Here is a 21,594-nt window from a genome sequence, read left to right as displayed (position 1 = left end):
CCAACTGTGACCCTAACATGCAGGCTGCAAAGATTGTCATGCCCTTATATAAAGCAGTGGTGCGACCGCACTTGGAGTACTGTGTCCAGTTCTGGTCGCCGCATCTCAAAAAGGATATTGAGGAGATAGAAAAAGTGCAGAGAAGGGCAACAAGGATGATTGAGGGACTGGAGCACCTTCCCTATGAGGAAGTTTAGAGAGGAGACGGCTGAGGGGGGATATGATTGAAGTCTATAAAATTATGCATGGGGTAGAAAATGTTGACAGAGAGAAATTGTTCTCTCTTTCTCACAATACTAGAACCAGGGGGCATACATTGAAAATGCTGGGGGGAAGAATTAGGACTAAGAAAAGGAAACACTTCTTCACGCAACGTGTGATTGGTGTTTGGAATATTCTGCCACAGGAGGTGGTGATGGCCACTCACCTGAATAGCTTTAAAAGGGGCTTGGACAGATTTATGGAGGAGAAGTCTATTTATGGCTACCAATCTTGATCCTCTTTGATTTGAGATTGCAAATGCCTTAACAGTCCAGGTGCTCGGGAGCAACAGCTGCAGAAGGCCATTGCTTTCACATCCTGCACGTGAGCTCCCAAAGGCACCTGGTGGGCCACTGCGAGGAGCAGAGAGCTGGACTAGATGGACTCTGGTCTGATCCAGCTGGCTTGTTCTTATGTTCTTATGACAATAATAATCAGCACCATGGGACCAGCTCATGTTGGCAGAAAAATCTGAAAATGACCCCCCCCCCCCAAAAAAAAATGGGTGCTAAATCCCTCCTGGGAGACCAGAGCAAACTGGAAGTAAGTGGAGCCCAGCAGAGAAGATGAGATTTCCCAGCCTTCACTGCTGGTAAATTGGCATAACAACCTCAACACTATAAATCCTAGTAGTTAAAAAAACCCTCAATAATAAGAAAAGAGATATGGCTTTTAATCACTACCATATCCCCCCTTTCCACAATGTGGAATGTGGAAGAAGAAGAAGAAGAGTTTGGATTTTTATTCCCCCTTTCTCTCCTGCCGGAGACTCAAAGGGCTTACAATCTCCTTGCCCTTCCCCCTCACAACAAACACCCTGTGAGGTGGGTGGGGCTGAGAGAGCTCCGAGAAGCTGGGACTAGCCCAAGGTCACCCAGCTGGCGTGTGAATCAGCAAGTTAACTTACTGAAAACAGAACCACCAGTTTCTCCTTCAGGCTTTGCAATAAGATGTCAGGAAACCAAAGGATATCAGCAAAGTACATCAGCTAACAAGCCAGGATACAGTGTGGAAAAATGTTGTTTTGTTTAGGTTCAAATATTTGACTAGAGGCAAGGTTATTGCTCCCTAAGAAACAGTAAAGTTACCACGCGGGAATAGAGGTTCCGTTCTTAGCTGTTTTACTGATTAAAAGCTATTTTAGATGTATGGAATAGTGATGCTGGCAGGGGCTGATGGGATTTGTAGTCCATGAACATCTGGAGAGCTGCAGGTTGCAGACCCCTGATTTATGGGTTGAGGATTAGAAACTACTGGGCGGGGTGCCTGCATACTGCTTCACAGATTGTAACTGCAGCTGATAGAGGACCTTGCAGGCTTAAAATGTGATAAACCTCAGGCTCCCATATATACATCCCTCGTTTTTTTCTGTTTCCACAGCCCTCAAACATCTTGATGGTCTATGACGACAGAGATGACATAAAGATCTGTGATTTTGGGTTTGCTCAGAAGATAAATCTGGCGGAACCCCAGTACAGTAAATATGGGTCTCCGGAGTTTGTCGCCCCAGAAATTCTTTCTGAGTCACCGGTGTCAATGGCATCTGATATTTGGTGAATATACATTAATATTAAATGCAGAATACATTTAGAGTTCTTATTTATTTGTTTATTTAAATATGGTTTCAAAAAAAAATAAAATGTATTTATTTTGGATTTGTTAATCACCCCTCCCATGTCTGGCTTGGGGCGATGTACAAACAGAATTACATTACATAAAAATAAATTGCATTTATTTGTCCTGGATTTGTTAATTGCCCTCCCATGTATGGCTTGGGGCACTGTACAAACACAATTACGTCACATAAAAAACTGTTTCGACATAGCGTGAGTTCCCATCAATCATTCGTTCCTCAACAATCATTCACCAGCAGGGGTAGTGGTTCAGAACAGTGGACTCAACTCCGGAGAGCCGGTTTGATTCCCCATTTCTCCACGTGAGCAGCATACTCTTATCTGGTGAACTGGATTTGTTTTCCCTCTCCTCCACATGAAGCCTGCTGGGGTGACCTTGGGCCCGTCACAGTTCTCTCAGAACTCTCTCAGCCTCACAAGGTGTCTGCTGTGGGGAGAGGAAGGGAGAGGAGTTTGTAAGCCACCTTGAGTCTCCTCCTTACAGGAGAGAAAAGTGGGATATAAATCCAAAATCTTCTTAAATTTAGACCCCCACCCACTGCTTTATATATGAATTGAACAGCCCCGTGAACGAGCCTGAATGACTGTCCACATCATATTCATCTTGGCCCCCCTGAGCGACATTATTTGTGAAATCAGATTGGTTGATTTGTCTGGAGCTCACCCTGTTCCACCTGTACTTTGATGAGGGTGGATTACACAGAACAAGACTGCCTGTGAGCACAGTTACCAGGCATAATAAGTTGACCTCAGGGAATAGGATCTTCTAGGCGAAATAGTCTGAAGTGCTTTGACATAGGGCGTTTCCCCACTTACTCATTGCCCCCTATGCCGCACGCTACTCTCAGCGTGCGTCATTTCTGGCGTGCGCCCAGGCTTCCCCACAACCCCGCGCTCTGTGGGGTCATCAAAAGGCTCTGCGGGGTCATCAAAAGGCGCTCTGCGTGGGGTCATCAAAAGGCGCCGTTTTGAAGAGCGCCAGGGATGCCGCGCGCTGAGGGGGCGCGACAGCGGCAGCGTCGGGGCGGCTGCGTTGTCGCCGCCCCTGTAGTGGGGAGTGCCGGGGACCCCGCTCTACTTGGCTACAGTAGCACGGGGCAGAAGGTAAGTGGGAAAGCGCCCATAAACATCCAAATTATCTCTTCAAGCCTTGGGTCAAGAGGCCTTCTTTGCTGATATAATATTCACCAATCTATCCCAAATAACTGACCACTCACTGGCTTTAGAGTTTTGTGTGATCTTGGAAAGTTGATCTGTGCGGGTTCAATCGTATGGATATTTAGAAAGCTATTTTTTTTCAAGGAAAGTAAAATTGTCTATCGATTCCATGCGGACTAATATAACTTTTGATACCTTCTCTTTTTCTACAGGCCTGTTGGAGTTATTAGCTATTTAAGGTGAGCAGATGATGGCAGAGACCATCTTTGTTGATACCTCATCAAAAGTAGTTCTAGATAACTTCATCAAAGGTAGTTCTAGGTAACTTCATCAAAGGTAGTTCTAGGTAACTTCATCAAAGGTAGTTCTAGGTAACTTCTAGAAGTGCCCTCTCTCTCCCCAGGATGGCTAGGGAAGGGAGCGGTGATCCGCACAAATCTGGACGGCTCCGGAATTTGGCAGTGGGGCCCTACCTGGGAGTAAGGGGACATGCGGGGAGTCCACCACAGGTGGGCTTGGCCAGGGCTGGAGTTGCAGGCTGGGGGGGGGAGAAGAGCCCAGCCCCAAGAGTGGGGCTTGGGCTGGAAGTGGGTGGGTGGGTGGAAATTGGCACCACTGATGGTTTCTAATCCATCAAGGTGGTTCAGTTAAGACCGTGGTGGCGAACCTTTGGCACTCCAGATGTTATGGACTACAATTCCCATCAGTCCCTGCCAGCATAGCCAATTGGCTATGCTGGCAAGGGCTGATGGGAATTGTAGTCCATAACATCTGGAGTGCCAAAGGTTCACCACTACTGAGTTAAGACATCAAGTGGCCAAATAACACATAAGAATACAGATTCCAGATCTGATCCAGTCATGTAGGAAGGTGGGGGCTCTCCAACATGAACAGCAAAAGGAGCATACTCATGAGGGGAGATTGGGGGGCATTCCTTGTTTAAACATGTGGTTGAGGTTGATACAACAGACCTTGTATCTTATTTTTCACATACATTCAATAGACTGAGAGGCACGCAAGGGTGCCATTACAGTGGTTTTCACAAGGCATCTGATGAAGAGTCTGGAAAGTTCATTCCCCAAAAATCTTGTTGATCTCTAAAGTCTAGAATTCTCTAAGGACTAGAATTCAGCTGTTCATCTACAGACCAAAACAGCTACCCTCTGAAACAGGATTTCATAAGAGATGCCTTGGCCAACAAGTCTATTTAAAAATCCCAATTCATCTCTTCTCGCATAGCTTTCTGTTCATTTCTGTGCCAATTGACTGCGCCTTATTTCTGATGGTAGCCAGGAATCTGAAAAAGAAAAGGAAAAAAGAGCCAATGGAAGAAAACCTTGGGGGTTGGATCCAGACTAAACTGGCAATTTCTTCTGATTCTCCCTGCTGCAAATTCCCTTCATGTCGCACTTCAGGGTGTCCCCCGGGGATACATTTCATGGGAATCCACAGAGTGGAGGGCGGAAACTTTTGTTCTCTTACTAGGAGAGTTTAGTTTGGATCCAACCCAGAGTTTCTTGGGAAACTTCATTTTAATATAGTGTGTAACACAAGGGAAAAATGTTTGTTTTGCAGGTTGCAATCCACATATGAAGTTTGTTGGGGGCGGGGGGGGGGAATAAACAGAATCTCGCATCCAGCCCTCAGGTCTGGGAATGTATTAACTCTGGATAGACTTGCTGTTTTACATTCCGTACCCTTCCATCAGCTTTCTTTGGTGAGACAGTTAAGCCCAGGTTTGCTTTTCTCCCAATCCAATAATTGACCAGCACCGACCATTATTTGGTTATGAGAGATTATTTTACCCTGATGTTTCTCTTGGTTGATAATGGCACTCAGGAGTAAAGAGTGTTTATTTGTTTGTTTGTTTGTTTTCTGAACAATTAGCTTGACATGCAAATCTCCGTTTGCTGGAGAAAATGACCGATCAACCCTACAAAATATTCAGAACGGGACAATCTCGTGGGACATTCCTGATTTTGTTTGTTTGAGCGAAGAGGGAAAGGATTTCATCAGAAAGATGCTGCAGCAGTCTGCGGAGTGAGTACACGACTTGTGGTTCTCCAAAGAAAGAGGCGAGCTGCGTCTGTTCGGAGCAGGGAGAAAGCAGCCGTCTCTCTGGGTTTTAGATCACCTGCAAAAATATACTTGCAGCCAAACACTACTTCAACATGATGGAGTGCCCACTGTATGGTGCTGGAAAATGCCTTTAAGTCACTGCCAACTTACAGTGTTAGGGCCAGTGGTGGGATCCAAAACTTTTAGTAACAGGTTCCCATGGTGGTGGGATTCAAACAGTGGCGTAGCGCCAATGGGGCTGGGCGGGGCACGATGGGGGCATGGCCAGGCATTCCGGGGGCGGGGCATTAATAATTTCTGTTACTGTAAAAAACTCTTACTGTAAAAAAAAAAGTTCCTAATTTCCAGCTGGTATCTTTCTGTCCATAATTGAAATTCATTATAGCAAGTCCTACCATCTACTGCCAACAGAAACGACTACTTCTCCTCTAATTGACTGCCTGTCAAATACTTAATACTTTCAAATACTTAATTTTGTTTATAGAAATCAAAAGAAGGATACTTTCCTTAAACAAAGAACCTGACCATATTTCTAGAACATGTTTTTAAAACAGCCCAATGGAAAAGCAGACCCAATTAGTAACCCCCTCTCGGCACACACAAATAATTAGTAACCCACTCTCGGGAAGTGGTGAGAACCTGCTGGATCCCACCTCTGGTTAGGGCTATATAGGGGTTAGGTCTTGAACTTTACAATAATAAGTGGACTTTGCGTTGTGGATCAGCAGCATTTATTGATAGGTGTCGAAGCAACCAGCTTGATAAAGCCAGTTCTGACGAACTTAGCTTTTGCAACCCCTTTTATTCCGTTAACAATCACCCCTCCCAGTCTCCCAAGAAATGCGAGAAAGAGTTCGCTTTGAGCCAGAGTGCCCGAAGGTCAGTGATAGATAGACATAGAGAGCCACCTGGCATCCTACTCCCATAGGACAACGGGAAAAAACCCTGGTTCCCATGAGACAAAAGTGTCAGGGAAAGCCTAGTTATCTACTTTGAGTGTGAAGCCATAAAGTAAAAGTCAAGGAAAGAATGTCCCAAGTCGGCAGTGATAACATATAGCAAGGCTGGTTACATATATCTTGTAGCAATCACATGGGGGGGGGGGGGTGGGGGGGGGGGGGGGTGGGGGGGGGGGGGGGTGGGGGGGGGGGGGGGTGGGGGGGGGGGGGGGTGGGGGGGGGGGGGGGTGGGGGGGGGGGGGGGTGGGGGGGGGGGGGGGTGGGGGGGGGGGGGGGTGGGGGGGGGGGGGGGTGGGGGGGGGGGGGGGTGGGGGGGGGGGGGGGTGGGGGGGGGGGGGGGTGGGGGGGGGGGGGGGTGGGGGGGGGGGGGGGTGGGGGGGGGGGGGGGTGGGGGGGGGGGGGGGTGGGGGGGGGGGGGGGTGGGGGGGGGGGGGGGTGGGGGGGGGGGGGGGTGGGGGGGGGGGGGGGTGGGGGGGGGGGGGGGTGGGGGGGGGGGGGGGTGGGGGGGGGGGGGGGTGGGGGGGGGGGGGGGTGGGGGGGGGGGGGGGTGGGGGGGGGGGGGGGTGGGGGGGGGGGGGGGTGGGGGGGGGGGGGGGTGGGGGGGGGGGGGGGTGGGGGGGGGGGGGGGTGGGGGGGGGGGGGGGTGGGGGGGGGGGGGGGTGGGGGGGGGGGGGGGTGGGGGGGGGGGGGGGTGGGGGGGGGGGGGGGTGGGGGGGGGGGGGGGTGGGGGGGGGGGGGGGTGGGGGGGGGGGGGGGTGGGGGGGGGGGGGGGTGGGGGGGGGGGGGGGTGGGGGGGGGGGGGGGTGGGGGGGGGGGGGGGTGGGGGGGGGGGGGGGTGGGGGGGGGGGGGGGTGGGGGGGGGGGGGGGTGGGGGGGGGGGGGGGTGGGGGGGGGGGGGGGTGGGGGGGGGGGGGGGTGGGGGGGGGGGGGGGTGGGGGGGGGGGGGGGTGGGGGGGGGGGGGGGTGGGGGGGGGGGGGGGTGGGGGGGGGGGGGGGTGGGGGGGGGGGGGGGTGGGGGGGGGGGGGGGTGGGGGGGGGGGGGGGTGGGGGGGGGGGGGGGTGGGGGGGGGGGGGGGTGGGGGGGGGGGGGGGTGGGGGGGGGGGGGGGTGGGGGGGGGGGGGGGTGGGGGGGGGGGGGGGTGGGGGGGGGGGGGGGTGGGGGGGGGGGGGGGTGGGGGGGGGGGGGGGTGGGGGGGGGGGGGGGTGGGGGGGGGGGGGGGTGGGGGGGGGGGGGGGTGGGGGGGGGGGGGGGTGGGGGGGGGGGGGGGTGGGGGGGGGGGGGGGTGGGGGGGGGGGGGGGTGGGGGGGGGGGGGGGTGGGGGGGGGGGGGGGTGGGGGGGGGGGGGGGTGGGGGGGGGGGGGGGTGGGGGGGGGGGGGGGTGGGGGGGGGGGGGGGTGGGGGGGGGGGGGGGTGGGGGGGGGGGGGGGTGGGGGGGGGGGGGGGTGGGGGGGGGGGGGGGTGGGGGGGGGGGGGGGTGGGGGGGGGGGGGGGTGGGGGGGGGGGGGGGTGGGGGGGGGGGGGGGTGGGGGGGGGGGGGGGTGGGGGGGGGGGGGGGTGGGGGGGGGGGGGGGTGGGGGGGGGGGGGGGTGGGGGGGGGGGGGGGTGGGGGGGGGGGGGGGTGGGGGGGGGGGGGGGTGGGGGGGGGGGGGGGTGGGGGGGGGGGGGGGTGGGGGGGGGGGGGGGTGGGGGGGGGGGGGGGTGGGGGGGGGGGGGGGTGGGGGGGGGGGGGGGTGGGGGGGGGGGGGGGTGGGGGGGGGGGGGGGTGGGGGGGGGGGGGGGTGGGGGGGGGGGGGGGTGGGGGGGGGGGGGGGTGGGGGGGGGGGGGGGTGGGGGGGGGGGGGGGTGGGGGGGGGGGGGGGTGGGGGGGGGGGGGGGTGGGGGGGGGGGGGGGTGGGGGGGGGGGGGGGTGGGGGGGGGGGGGGGTGGGGGGGGGGGGGGGTGGGGGGGGGGGGGGGTGGGGGGGGGGGGGGGTGGGGGGGGGGGGGGGTGGGGGGGGGGGGGGGTGGGGGGGGGGGGGGGTGGGGGGGGGGGGGGGTGGGGGGGGGGGGGGGTGGGGGGGGGGGGGGGTGGGGGGGGGGGGGGGTGGGGGGGGGGGGGGGTGGGGGGGGGGGGGGGTGGGGGGGGGGGGGGGTGGGGGGGGGGGGGGGTGGGGGGGGGGGGGGGTGGGGGGGGGGGGGGGTGGGGGGGGGGGGGGGTGGGGGGGGGGGGGGGTGGGGGGGGGGGGGGGTGGGGGGGGGGGGGGGTGGGGGGGGGGGGGGGTGGGGGGGGGGGGGGGTGGGGGGGGGGGGGGGTGGGGGGGGGGGGGGGTGGGGGGGGGGGGGGGTGGGGGGGGGGGGGGGTGGGGGGGGGGGGGGGTGGGGGGGGGGGGGGGTGGGGGGGGGGGGGGGTGGGGGGGGGGGGGGGTGGGGGGGGGGGGGGGTGGGGGGGGGGGGGGGTGGGGGGGGGGGGGGGTGGGGGGGGGGGGGGGTGGGGGGGGGGGGGGGTGGGGGGGGGGGGGGGTGGGGGGGGGGGGGGGTGGGGGGGGGGGGGGGTGGGGGGGGGGGGGGGTGGGGGGGGGGGGGGGTGGGGGGGGGGGGGGGTGGGGGGGGGGGGGGGTGGGGGGGGGGGGGGGTGGGGGGGGGGGGGGGTGGGGGGGGGGGGGGGTGGGGGGGGGGGGGGGTGGGGGGGGGGGGGGGTGGGGGGGGGGGGGGGTGGGGGGGGGGGGGGGTGGGGGGGGGGGGGGGTGGGGGGGGGGGGGGGTGGGGGGGGGGGGGGGTGGGGGGGGGGGGGGGTGGGGGGGGGGGGGGGTGGGGGGGGGGGGGGGTGGGGGGGGGGGGGGGTGGGGGGGGGGGGGGGTGGGGGGGGGGGGGGGTGGGGGGGGGGGGGGGTGGGGGGGGGGGGGGGTGGGGGGGGGGGGGGGTGGGGGGGGGGGGGGGTGGGGGGGGGGGGGGGTGGGGGGGGGGGGGGGTGGGGGGGGGGGGGGGTGGGGGGGGGGGGGGGTGGGGGGGGGGGGGGGTGGGGGGGGGGGGGGGTGGGGGGGGGGGGGGGTGGGGGGGGGGGGGGGTGGGGGGGGGGGGGGGTGGGGGGGGGGGGGGGTGGGGGGGGGGGGGGGTGGGGGGGGGGGGGGGTGGGGGGGGGGGGGGGTGGGGGGGGGGGGGGGTGGGGGGGGGGGGGGGTGGGGGGGGGGGGGGGTGGGGGGGGGGGGGGGTGGGGGGGGGGGGGGGTGGGGGGGGGGGGGGGTGGGGGGGGGGGGGGGTGGGGGGGGGGGGGGGTGGGGGGGGGGGGGGGTGGGGGGGGGGGGGGGTGGGGGGGGGGGGGGGTGGGGGGGGGGGGGGGTGGGGGGGGGGGGGGGTGGGGGGGGGGGGGGGTGGGGGGGGGGGGGGGTGGGGGGGGGGGGGGGTGGGGGGGGGGGGGGGTGGGGGGGGGGGGGGGTGGGGGGGGGGGGGGGTGGGGGGGGGGGGGGGTGGGGGGGGGGGGGGGTGGGGGGGGGGGGGGGTGGGGGGGGGGGGGGGTGGGGGGGGGGGGGGGTGGGGGGGGGGGGGGGTGGGGGGGGGGGGGGGTGGGGGGGGGGGGGGGTGGGGGGGGGGGGGGGTGGGGGGGGGGGGGGGTGGGGGGGGGGGGGGGTGGGGGGGGGGGGGGGTGGGGGGGGGGGGGGGTGGGGGGGGGGGGGGGTGGGGGGGGGGGGGGGTGGGGGGGGGGGGGGGTGGGGGGGGGGGGGGGTGGGGGGGGGGGGGGGTGGGGGGGGGGGGGGGTGGGGGGGGGGGGGGGTGGGGGGGGGGGGGGGTGGGGGGGGGGGGGGGTGGGGGGGGGGGGGGGTGGGGGGGGGGGGGGGTGGGGGGGGGGGGGGGTGGGGGGGGGGGGGGGTGGGGGGGGGGGGGGGTGGGGGGGGGGGGGGGTGGGGGGGGGGGGGGGTGGGGGGGGGGGGGGGTGGGGGGGGGGGGGGGTGGGGGGGGGGGGGGGTGGGGGGGGGGGGGGGTGGGGGGGGGGGGGGGTGGGGGGGGGGGGGGGTGGGGGGGGGGGGGGGTGGGGGGGGGGGGGGGTGGGGGGGGGGGGGGGTGGGGGGGGGGGGGGGTGGGGGGGGGGGGGGGTGGGGGGGGGGGGGGGTGGGGGGGGGGGGGGGTGGGGGGGGGGGGGGGTGGGGGGGGGGGGGGGTGGGGGGGGGGGGGGGTGGGGGGGGGGGGGGGTGGGGGGGGGGGGGGGTGGGGGGGGGGGGGGGTGGGGGGGGGGGGGGGTGGGGGGGGGGGGGGGTGGGGGGGGGGGGGGGTGGGGGGGGGGGGGGGTGGGGGGGGGGGGGGGTGGGGGGGGGGGGGGGTGGGGGGGGGGGGGGGTGGGGGGGGGGGGGGGTGGGGGGGGGGGGGGGTGGGGGGGGGGGGGGGTGGGGGGGGGGGGGGGTGGGGGGGGGGGGGGGTGGGGGGGGGGGGGGGTGGGGGGGGGGGGGGGTGGGGGGGGGGGGGGGTGGGGGGGGGGGGGGGTGGGGGGGGGGGGGGGTGGGGGGGGGGGGGGGTGGGGGGGGGGGGGGGTGGGGGGGGGGGGGGGTGGGGGGGGGGGGGGGTGGGGGGGGGGGGGGGTGGGGGGGGGGGGGGGTGGGGGGGGGGGGGGGTGGGGGGGGGGGGGGGTGGGGGGGGGGGGGGGTGGGGGGGGGGGGGGGTGGGGGGGGGGGGGGGTGGGGGGGGGGGGGGGTGGGGGGGGGGGGGGGTGGGGGGGGGGGGGGGTGGGGGGGGGGGGGGGTGGGGGGGGGGGGGGGTGGGGGGGGGGGGGGGTGGGGGGGGGGGGGGGTGGGGGGGGGGGGGGGTGGGGGGGGGGGGGGGTGGGGGGGGGGGGGGGTGGGGGGGGGGGGGGGTGGGGGGGGGGGGGGGTGGGGGGGGGGGGGGGTGGGGGGGGGGGGGGGTGGGGGGGGGGGGGGGTGGGGGGGGGGGGGGGTGGGGGGGGGGGGGGGTGGGGGGGGGGGGGGGTGGGGGGGGGGGGGGGTGGGGGGGGGGGGGGGTGGGGGGGGGGGGGGGTGGGGGGGGGGGGGGGTGGGGGGGGGGGGGGGTGGGGGGGGGGGGGGGTGGGGGGGGGGGGGGGTGGGGGGGGGGGGGGGTGGGGGGGGGGGGGGGTGGGGGGGGGGGGGGGTGGGGGGGGGGGGGGGTGGGGGGGGGGGGGGGTGGGGGGGGGGGGGGGTGGGGGGGGGGGGGGGTGGGGGGGGGGGGGGGTGGGGGGGGGGGGGGGTGGGGGGGGGGGGGGGTGGGGGGGGGGGGGGGTGGGGGGGGGGGGGGGTGGGGGGGGGGGGGGGTGGGGGGGGGGGGGGGTGGGGGGGGGGGGGGGTGGGGGGGGGGGGGGGTGGGGGGGGGGGGGGGTGGGGGGGGGGGGGGGTGGGGGGGGGGGGGGGTGGGGGGGGGGGGGGGTGGGGGGGGGGGGGGGTGGGGGGGGGGGGGGGTGGGGGGGGGGGGGGGTGGGGGGGGGGGGGGGTGGGGGGGGGGGGGGGTGGGGGGGGGGGGGGGTGGGGGGGGGGGGGGGTGGGGGGGGGGGGGGGTGGGGGGGGGGGGGGGTGGGGGGGGGGGGGGGTGGGGGGGGGGGGGGGTGGGGGGGGGGGGGGGTGGGGGGGGGGGGGGGTGGGGGGGGGGGGGGGTGGGGGGGGGGGGGGGTGGGGGGGGGGGGGGGTGGGGGGGGGGGGGGGTGGGGGGGGGGGGGGGTGGGGGGGGGGGGGGGTGGGGGGGGGGGGGGGTGGGGGGGGGGGGGGGTGGGGGGGGGGGGGGGTGGGGGGGGGGGGGGGTGGGGGGGGGGGGGGGTGGGGGGGGGGGGGGGTGGGGGGGGGGGGGGGTGGGGGGGGGGGGGGGTGGGGGGGGGGGGGGGTGGGGGGGGGGGGGGGTGGGGGGGGGGGGGGGTGGGGGGGGGGGGGGGTGGGGGGGGGGGGGGGTGGGGGGGGGGGGGGGTGGGGGGGGGGGGGGGTGGGGGGGGGGGGGGGTGGGGGGGGGGGGGGGTGGGGGGGGGGGGGGGTGGGGGGGGGGGGGGGTGGGGGGGGGGGGGGGTGGGGGGGGGGGGGGGTGGGGGGGGGGGGGGGTGGGGGGGGGGGGGGGTGGGGGGGGGGGGGGGTGGGGGGGGGGGGGGGTGGGGGGGGGGGGGGGTGGGGGGGGGGGGGGGTGGGGGGGGGGGGGGGTGGGGGGGGGGGGGGGTGGGGGGGGGGGGGGGTGGGGGGGGGGGGGGGTGGGGGGGGGGGGGGGTGGGGGGGGGGGGGGGTGGGGGGGGGGGGGGGTGGGGGGGGGGGGGGGTGGGGGGGGGGGGGGGTGGGGGGGGGGGGGGGTGGGGGGGGGGGGGGGTGGGGGGGGGGGGGGGTGGGGGGGGGGGGGGGTGGGGGGGGGGGGGGGTGGGGGGGGGGGGGGGTGGGGGGGGGGGGGGGTGGGGGGGGGGGGGGGTGGGGGGGGGGGGGGGTGGGGGGGGGGGGGGGTGGGGGGGGGGGGGGGTGGGGGGGGGGGGGGGTGGGGGGGGGGGGGGGTGGGGGGGGGGGGGGGTGGGGGGGGGGGGGGGTGGGGGGGGGGGGGGGTGGGGGGGGGGGGGGGTGGGGGGGGGGGGGGGTGGGGGGGGGGGGGGGTGGGGGGGGGGGGGGGTGGGGGGGGGGGGGGGTGGGGGGGGGGGGGGGTGGGGGGGGGGGGGGGTGGGGGGGGGGGGGGGTGGGGGGGGGGGGGGGTGGGGGGGGGGGGGGGTGGGGGGGGGGGGGGGTGGGGGGGGGGGGGGGTGGGGGGGGGGGGGGGTGGGGGGGGGGGGGGGTGGGGGGGGGGGGGGGTGGGGGGGGGGGGGGGTGGGGGGGGGGGGGGGTGGGGGGGGGGGGGGGTGGGGGGGGGGGGGGGTGGGGGGGGGGGGGGGTGGGGGGGGGGGGGGGTGGGGGGGGGGGGGGGTGGGGGGGGGGGGGGGTGGGGGGGGGGGGGGGTGGGGGGGGGGGGGGGTGGGGGGGGGGGGGGGTGGGGGGGGGGGGGGGTGGGGGGGGGGGGGGGTGGGGGGGGGGGGGGGTGGGGGGGGGGGGGGGTGGGGGGGGGGGGGGGTGGGGGGGGGGGGGGGTGGGGGGGGGGGGGGGTGGGGGGGGGGGGGGGTGGGGGGGGGGGGGGGTGGGGGGGGGGGGGGGTGGGGGGGGGGGGGGGTGGGGGGGGGGGGGGGTGGGGGGGGGGGGGGGTGGGGGGGGGGGGGGGTGGGGGGGGGGGGGGGTGGGGGGGGGGGGGGGTGGGGGGGGGGGGGGGTGGGGGGGGGGGGGGGTGGGGGGGGGGGGGGGTGGGGGGGGGGGGGGGTGGGGGGGGGGGGGGGTGGGGGGGGGGGGGGGTGGGGGGGGGGGGGGGTGGGGGGGGGGGGGGGTGGGGGGGGGGGGGGGTGGGGGGGGGGGGGGGTGGGGGGGGGGGGGGGTGGGGGGGGGGGGGGGTGGGGGGGGGGGGGGGTGGGGGGGGGGGGGGGTGGGGGGGGGGGGGGGTGGGGGGGGGGGGGGGTGGGGGGGGGGGGGGGTGGGGGGGGGGGGGGGTGGGGGGGGGGGGGGGTGGGGGGGGGGGGGGGTGGGGGGGGGGGGGGGTGGGGGGGGGGGGGGGTGGGGGGGGGGGGGGGTGGGGGGGGGGGGGGGTGGGGGGGGGGGGGGGTGGGGGGGGGGGGGGGTGGGGGGGGGGGGGGGTGGGGGGGGGGGGGGGTGGGGGGGGGGGGGGGTGGGGGGGGGGGGGGGTGGGGGGGGGGGGGGGTGGGGGGGGGGGGGGGTGGGGGGGGGGGGGGGTGGGGGGGGGGGGGGGTGGGGGGGGGGGGGGGTGGGGGGGGGGGGGGGTGGGGGGGGGGGGGGGTGGGGGGGGGGGGGGGTGGGGGGGGGGGGGGGTGGGGGGGGGGGGGGGTGGGGGGGGGGGGGGGTGGGGGGGGGGGGGGGTGGGGGGGGGGGGGGGTGGGGGGGGGGGGGGGTGGGGGGGGGGGGGGGTGGGGGGGGGGGGGGGTGGGGGGGGGGGGGGGTGGGGGGGGGGGGGGGTGGGGGGGGGGGGGGGTGGGGGGGGGGGGGGGTGGGGGGGGGGGGGGGTGGGGGGGGGGGGGGGTGGGGGGGGGGGGGGGTGGGGGGGGGGGGGGGTGGGGGGGGGGGGGGGTGGGGGGGGGGGGGGGTGGGGGGGGGGGGGGGTGGGGGGGGGGGGGGGTGGGGGGGGGGGGGGGTGGGGGGGGGGGGGGGTGGGGGGGGGGGGGGGTGGGGGGGGGGGGGGGTGGGGGGGGGGGGGGGTGGGGGGGGGGGGGGGTGGGGGGGGGGGGGGGTGGGGGGGGGGGGGGGTGGGGGGGGGGGGGGGTGGGGGGGGGGGGGGGTGGGGGGGGGGGGGGGTGGGGGGGGGGGGGGGTGGGGGGGGGGGGGGGTGGGGGGGGGGGGGGGTGGGGGGGGGGGGGGGTGGGGGGGGGGGGGGGTGGGGGGGGGGGGGGGTGGGGGGGGGGGGGGGTGGGGGGGGGGGGGGGTGGGGGGGGGGGGGGGTGGGGGGGGGGGGGGGTGGGGGGGGGGGGGGGTGGGGGGGGGGGGGGGTGGGGGGGGGGGGGGGTGGGGGGGGGGGGGGGTGGGGGGGGGGGGGGGTGGGGGGGGGGGGGGGTGGGGGGGGGGGGGGGTGGGGGGGGGGGGGGGTGGGGGGGGGGGGGGGTGGGGGGGGGGGGGGGTGGGGGGGGGGGGGGGTGGGGGGGGGGGGGGGTGGGGGGGGGGGGGGGTGGGGGGGGGGGGGGGTGGGGGGGGGGGGGGGTGGGGGGGGGGGGGGGTGGGGGGGGGGGGGGGTGGGGGGGGGGGGGGGTGGGGGGGGGGGGGGGTGGGGGGGGGGGGGGGTGGGGGGGGGGGGGGGTGGGGGGGGGGGGGGGTGGGGGGGGGGGGGGGTGGGGGGGGGGGGGGGTGGGGGGGGGGGGGGGTGGGGGGGGGGGGGGGTGGGGGGGGGGGGGGGTGGGGGGGGGGGGGGGTGGGGGGGGGGGGGGGTGGGGGGGGGGGGGGGTGGGGGGGGGGGGGGGTGGGGGGGGGGGGGGGTGGGGGGGGGGGGGGGTGGGGGGGGGGGGGGGTGGGGGGGGGGGGGGGTGGGGGGGGGGGGGGGTGGGGGGGGGGGGGGGTGGGGGGGGGGGGGGGTGGGGGGGGGGGGGGGTGGGGGGGGGGGGGGGTGGGGGGGGGGGGGGGTGGGGGGGGGGGGGGGTGGGGGGGGGGGGGGGTGGGGGGGGGGGGGGGTGGGGGGGGGGGGGGGTGGGGGGGGGGGGGGGTGGGGGGGGGGGGGGGTGGGGGGGGGGGGGGGTGGGGGGGGGGGGGGGTGGGGGGGGGGGGGGGTGGGGGGGGGGGGGGGTGGGGGGGGGGGGGGGTGGGGGGGGGGGGGGGTGGGGGGGGGGGGGGGTGGGGGGGGGGGGGGGTGGGGGGGGGGGGGGGTGGGGGGGGGGGGGGGTGGGGGGGGGGGGGGGTGGGGGGGGGGGGGGGTGGGGGGGGGGGGGGGTGGGGGGGGGGGGGGGTGGGGGGGGGGGGGGGTGGGGGGGGGGGGGGGTGGGGGGGGGGGGGGGTGGGGGGGGGGGGGGGTGGGGGGGGGGGGGGGTGGGGGGGGGGGGGGGTGGGGGGGGGGGGGGGTGGGGGGGGGGGGGGGTGGGGGGGGGGGGGGGTGGGGGGGGGGGGGGGTGGGGGGGGGGGGGGGTGGGGGGGGGGGGGGGTGGGGGGGGGGGGGGGTGGGGGGGGGGGGGGGTGGGGGGGGGGGGGGGTGGGGGGGGGGGGGGGTGGGGGGGGGGGGGGGTGGGGGGGGGGGGGGGTGGGGGGGGGGGGGGGTGGGGGGGGGGGGGGGTGGGGGGGGGGGGGGGTGGGGGGGGGGGGGGGTGGGGGGGGGGGGGGGTGGGGGGGGGGGGGGGTGGGGGGGGGGGGGGGTGGGGGGGGGGGGGGGTGGGGGGGGGGGGGGGTGGGGGGGGGGGGGGGTGGGGGGGGGGGGGGGTGGGGGGGGGGGGGGGTGGGGGGGGGGGGGGGTGGGGGGGGGGGGGGGTGGGGGGGGGGGGGGGTGGGGGGGGGGGGGGGTGGGGGGGGGGGGGGGTGGGGGGGGGGGGGGGTGGGGGGGGGGGGGGGTGGGGGGGGGGGGGGGTGGGGGGGGGGGGGGGTGGGGGGGGGGGGGGGTGGGGGGGGGGGGGGGTGGGGGGGGGGGGGGGTGGGGGGGGGGGGGGGTGGGGGGGGGGGGGGGTGGGGGGGGGGGGGGGTGGAGATTTTTATACCGCCCTATCCCCGAGGGGCTCCGGGCGGTGTACAACAAAACTAATACAACACAAGTTCGGGAGCAAACTATACAATTAAAACAACAGCAACCCATAGAAGCTCCATCGTTAAAATATACTAAATTTCATGAAAAACAGCGGTAAACCAAAAACATTTTCTCACAAAACTGAGCCAAAGGATTCAAATAAAATAATGGGTTTGCTGATGTACTTGACGATCACGTGTGTTCACTCAACTTCTGTAAGCTGGACCAAATTTGGAGTCTAATTCCATCTTCCTTTCCCACAGGCTCAGAGGAAAGGAAGGAAAGAGCCTCCTTGACGGAGGCTTCCGGAACTGTAAAGAAAAAGACCGGGTTCCCATCATTCACGCTTCCAAGCCTTAAGACCAAGGATAAAGGTACCTAAAAATCCCCAGAGACTGGAGCAACATAGGTTGAAAGCTGTATAGAAGTGGCACAGTAGAAGTCTTCTCAAGAAACAAAGCAAAGGAGGAAAAACAGTGCCGACCAATATAGTCAGCCAGAACTTGAGCTGTCGGATGCAGGGGTGAGGCAGCAGCAGGCGAGGAAGCGGACTGAGACCATTTCCGCACGGTCAAAATATCGTGGGTTGAATAGGAGTAGTACCCCATTCTGTACAAAAATTCCACACAGTTCCGGATCCTAAAGCGGGTTTGTCCCACGATATTTCCCTCATTCCAGGGTATTCAAAAATGGCCAAGTTGGAGGGTCTTTAAAAAAAACCCAGGGTGAGCCTGCTACAGTGCAAACATCAATAGGGAGCACGACCAGTGTATTTTCCCCACCCAACCACCTGATCTCCCCGCCTGACTTTCATTCAAGCTGCCACTCAAAAACAGCAGCCAATCAGAACATGGGACACTGGGCATGCCCAAATAAGCTTGCAATGTAAATACAGAAGCTGGAGTATTTCCTCCCAGTCTTCACTGGATTCCTTCACAAAACGGGAAGCCATGCAAATGGACACCCCGGGATAAAATAAAAAGTATTTATATTTTAAATATGGCCTGTAAGGGGGGGGGCGCATTTTTAAAGCTAGCAGCACCAACATTTCAGGGTATCATTTGGAGACTACCTTGCTGATATCAGCCGAGTTTGGTGAAGTTTGGTTCAGGGGGGCAAAAGTTATGGACCTCCAAAGGGGGTGCCCCATCCCCCATTGTTTCCAATGGGAGCTAACAGGAGATGGGGGTACCACTTTTAGGGTCCATAACTTTGGCCCCCCTGAACTAAACTTCACCAAACTTGGATGGCATCATCAGGGCAGTCTCTGAACAATAATCTGAAATTTTTGTACTGCTAGATTTAAGAGTGCAACCCCTGCAGGCCAAAACGTGGAAAAAACAATACAAAAAATCAGATGGACCCAAATTTTTCGAATATGCCTGAATATTTGGGTATATCCAAATATGTTATTTGTCTTATTCGGGCATACAGATAATCCAAAACCAAATGTTACCGAATTTCTGGGGTACTGACCAAGCCTAGTTTTAACGGTTAAAATGTTATATTGTTACATATGCTTTAATGTGTTATCCTGCCTTGGTGGCCCTTAAGAAGACAGAAAGAGAGGATATAATTTTTGTAAAATTACTAAATAATTGTTTCAAGCATTGATGCTCCATGGCCTATTCTCTGACGAGCCGCTCTCTGGCTATTTTCCTAGCACCTTCTTTTGTCGAGGAGCTCACGGACCAGACGATCGCCCCAGGACAGTCTGTGACACTATCCTGCCGGACATCCGCACATACGTCTCCTCATATTGAATGGTTCAAAGGTGACCTAGACCCTCCTCCCCCAATAACCACTCGCGAAGTGTTGCGTATGAATCTGCTGATTGGATACAGCGATGGGGACCAGTTCCTCTGTAACCGTGTTAAGAAATTATAAGCTGCTTTCTGGCCTGGCTCCCCTTAAAACATTTTCTTTTGGAGGTGGTATTTCTATTTGGCCAAGTTTTGGTGCTTTCTGCCGGAGCATAGGGTGAGCAACTTTGAGTTGGGAAATTCCTGGAGAATTTGTGGTGGAACCAGAGTTTGGGGAGAGGAGTGATTCCAATGGCCATAGTGTCCCAACTCCAGACTTGTCCAATAAACAAATCAGTACTATGAGAGCAGAATTCTTATTTATTGATTACAAGCCTAGAAAAGCTGTTGACTTGTATTGTCAGAACTGAATACGTTAAAGCAGGCAAAGCATTATATCCCCCACGATAGAAACGTTATTCTCACATACGCCCTCCACCTTTGATCAGGAAGGCACGCTTACACATTCCTCAGACAGTGAGAACCTGGAAGGAACAGACACCCCAAGCCTTCCCCCGCTTCCACCTGCAGAATCGTTACAAAGCAAGATAAGATACAGACTGGTACAGGCTGGATGAAATGCAAACAATTCTCAAGGCTACACTGTAGAATTGACCCTGAATGAAATATGGCAGGACCCTGGCTGAGATATTAGAGGGTCATGACACATAGACTCTATCCTCTAAGGCTGTAATTTCCTCCAGGGGAACGGATCTCCATAGAACAGAGATCAGTTGTAATTCTGGGAGATCACCACTATGGTGTGATGCTATGATGGCACACGCTATTTCTAAGACTGGCCTCCCAGTGCAACCTCATATCCTGTATAGATTAAATCCACATGTGACTTGGTCAGAGATTAAATTGACCGTGCTTTCTCTATTGTTTGCAGATGGGGCTGCCATTCGCAGCACGGACAGGATCCTGATCTCATCCACACTCAAACACTACCAGCTTTTAACTATATTAGCAGCTACAAAGGATGATTTTGGGACGTACACCTGTGTGGCCACCAACTCCCAGGGCACAGTCTCCACCTCCTGTGTTATAAGGAAAGCAGGTAAAAGAGATCCTTCCACTTTGATCTTTTTGAGCTTACAGTATAAAGTTCTTCATCAGTCTTCTCTGCATCCTTGGAGAGAATAAAATCAGGCTTTCTTAGAACCCTCTTTAATCTTCCAAAATGTGCGCTGAATAGGATGTTCTGACAGGAAGCTGGGCTGTTAAAAATAGAGACCGGGGCTTGGTTAAAAATCACCAATAGGTTGAAGATTCGTGTGCAACAAATACTGGATTCAGCCCAAATCTGGGTGACTTCAGGCATATTCAGGCCAAAATCGGCTAAATATGTCCTGCCCAAATTTGAATGAATTCGAATGCAAGGCATTCGGGCTTTTGGTGGGTATTTTTGTTTTTTTTGTTTCAGCCTGCAGGGAGTGCATTTTTAAAGCTAGCAGCATCAAAATGTCAGGGTATCAACCGGAGACTGTCCTGATGACATCACCCAAGTTTAGTGAAGTTTGGTTCAGGGAGGCCAAAGTTATGGGATCTAACAGGAGACCCTTTGAGGGTCCTTAACTTTGGGCCCCCTGAACCAAACTTCACCAAAACGAGGTGGTATCATCAGGACAGTCTCCGGATGACACCCAGTAATTTTGGTGCTGCTAACTTTAAAAATGTACCCCTTGCAGGCCTAAACACAAAAACCACCAAAAAATACCAAAAAAAATAAGATGGACCCAAATTTCTCAGGTATACCCGAATATTCGGGTATATCCGAATATGTTATTCATCTTATTCAGGCATACAGATAATTTTATGCCCAAATAAATCCAAATCTGAATTTTACCGAATTTCTAGGGTATTGACCAAGCCTAATCGCCAATTACTGGCTGAAAATCCATCATTTGCCTGTTGGTCTTTACCCTACTTTCTTGTCCGCCAACCCTTGGTCTTCTTGAAGCCTGGGAATAATTAACAAACTTCTCTCTATACAGATTCTAGCTCCTGATAATTTACTAGCAATGGGTTTTAGTCAAAGAAAAAACATGGTTAGTCAATGACCCATAGACACTGAGTGGCAGAATGAGATTACCCTTTTCCCAAACCTATGTAGATTATGGCTACCAATCTTGATCCTCTTTGATCTGAGATTGCAAATGCCTTAACAGTCCAGGTGCTCCGGAGCAACAGCCACAGAAGGCCATTGCTTTCACCTCCTGCACGTGAGCTCCCAAAGGCACCTGGTGGGCCACTGCGAGTAGCAGAGAGCTGGACTAGATGGACTCTGGTCTGATCCAACTGGCTTGTTCTTATGTTCTTACGTTCTTAGATTACTAAAGAAGAAAAGTTTGGAGTTATATCCCCCCTTTCTCTCCTGGAAGGAGAGTCAAAGGGGTTTACAATTTCCTTTCCCTCCCCCCACAACAAACACCCTGTGAGGTGGGAGGTGCTGAGAGAGCTCCAAAGAACTGTGACTAGCCCAAGGGTTGGAAGAGATTTCCCAGGGCCTTTTATCTAATGTCTGTCACCTGCTCCAAATATCGATGGGCCTTTTCAAAAGCTTGTTTTAATGCTTTTCCATCAGCTGAGCTTAATCAGAGATTTCATTGTGTACCTATGGAAGCCCAACTGTGTCTTTGGTGCCACTCTGGTGCCACTGAAACAACTACCCACCTTTTATTGTATTGTGAATTTTATTGGGATGTTAGAAAACGGCTGATTTCGCCCTTTCTGACTAGAGTGTTCAGACATTCAGATAAATAGATACAATTTGAAGGACAGATAAAGTCTGGTTCTAGCTGCACTGAGCAACCTTGCGTTTCATCCTACAGAGGCCCCGTCCAACCCTCCATCTCCTGATATCGTGGAGGTCCTTGAGGATGGAGTGCAGCTGGCTTGGAAACCGGTGGAACTCAACACCCCTGTGACTTACACAGTACTGTGCAGGAAAGAAGGTAATGGGGAACCGTGGCATCCATTGTGGCTAAGAGTTGGAAAGAGCTATAATCCAGGAGGCCTCTGGTTCAAATCTTGCCATGAACTGACTCAGTAGCTGCAGGCAAGCCAACTTTAATACACCACCACCACAGAGCAATAATTGTGGTTTGTTGTGGACAACCAAAAGGACAAACGATGGGTTCTAGATCAAATGCTGCAATTTTCCCAAGTCTTGTGCAGTCGGTGCTGTGAAAATTAATCCCCACAAAATCTAAAAAATGCTTTGAAATGCTCCAAAAGCAGGGCAAGGGGCTTCTGCAGTCAAGAAGCAATCTCACAAAAGGATGTCTTAAGGGGGCAGCACTTAAATGAAGCCTTTTTTAAAAAAGTTTTAGCCGAAAGAATTGCTAGCAAAGATAGGCTGACCAGCCGTCCCGCTTTTGGCAAGACAGTCCCACCTTCGCACAATTTGTCCCGCGTCCCGTGAGTTCTTTCCATTTTCCCGATTTTTGGGAGGCTGCCGCACTGCCTTCTGGGGCGCAAGGCAGTGCGGCAGCCTCCCGCGTGCGGGGCTACAGGAGCACAGCC

At 67.6% G+C, this 21,594-nt stretch overlaps 1 protein-coding gene across 1 annotated transcript in view; it reads left to right on the top strand.

The window, feature by feature from the left end:
• Positions 1-21,594, top strand: part of LOC125440650 (obscurin-like) — a 102,807-nt gene that overhangs the window by 60,452 nt on the left and 20,761 nt on the right. Inside the window, exons 28-35 of the mRNA XM_048510507.1 lie at positions 1,642-1,814; positions 3,266-3,292; positions 4,941-5,093; positions 5,874-6,001; positions 16,528-16,638; positions 17,928-18,038; positions 18,959-19,126; positions 20,901-21,023. Of these exons, the coding sequence (XP_048366464.1) occupies positions 1,642-1,814; positions 3,266-3,292; positions 4,941-5,093; positions 5,874-6,001; positions 16,528-16,638; positions 17,928-18,038; positions 18,959-19,126; positions 20,901-21,023 (994 nt within the window). The remainder of the gene's footprint in view (positions 1-1,641; positions 1,815-3,265; positions 3,293-4,940; positions 5,094-5,873; positions 6,002-16,527; positions 16,639-17,927; positions 18,039-18,958; positions 19,127-20,900; positions 21,024-21,594) is intronic.

Source organism: Sphaerodactylus townsendi, linkage group LG11 (genome assembly GCF_021028975.2).
Source record: "Sphaerodactylus townsendi isolate TG3544 linkage group LG11, MPM_Stown_v2.3, whole genome shotgun sequence".
Classification (NCBI taxonomy): Eukaryota; Metazoa; Chordata; class Lepidosauria; order Squamata; family Sphaerodactylidae; genus Sphaerodactylus; species Sphaerodactylus townsendi.
Note: the sequence above shows the minus strand (reverse complement) of the source record. Positions and strands in the feature narration are given on the sequence as shown.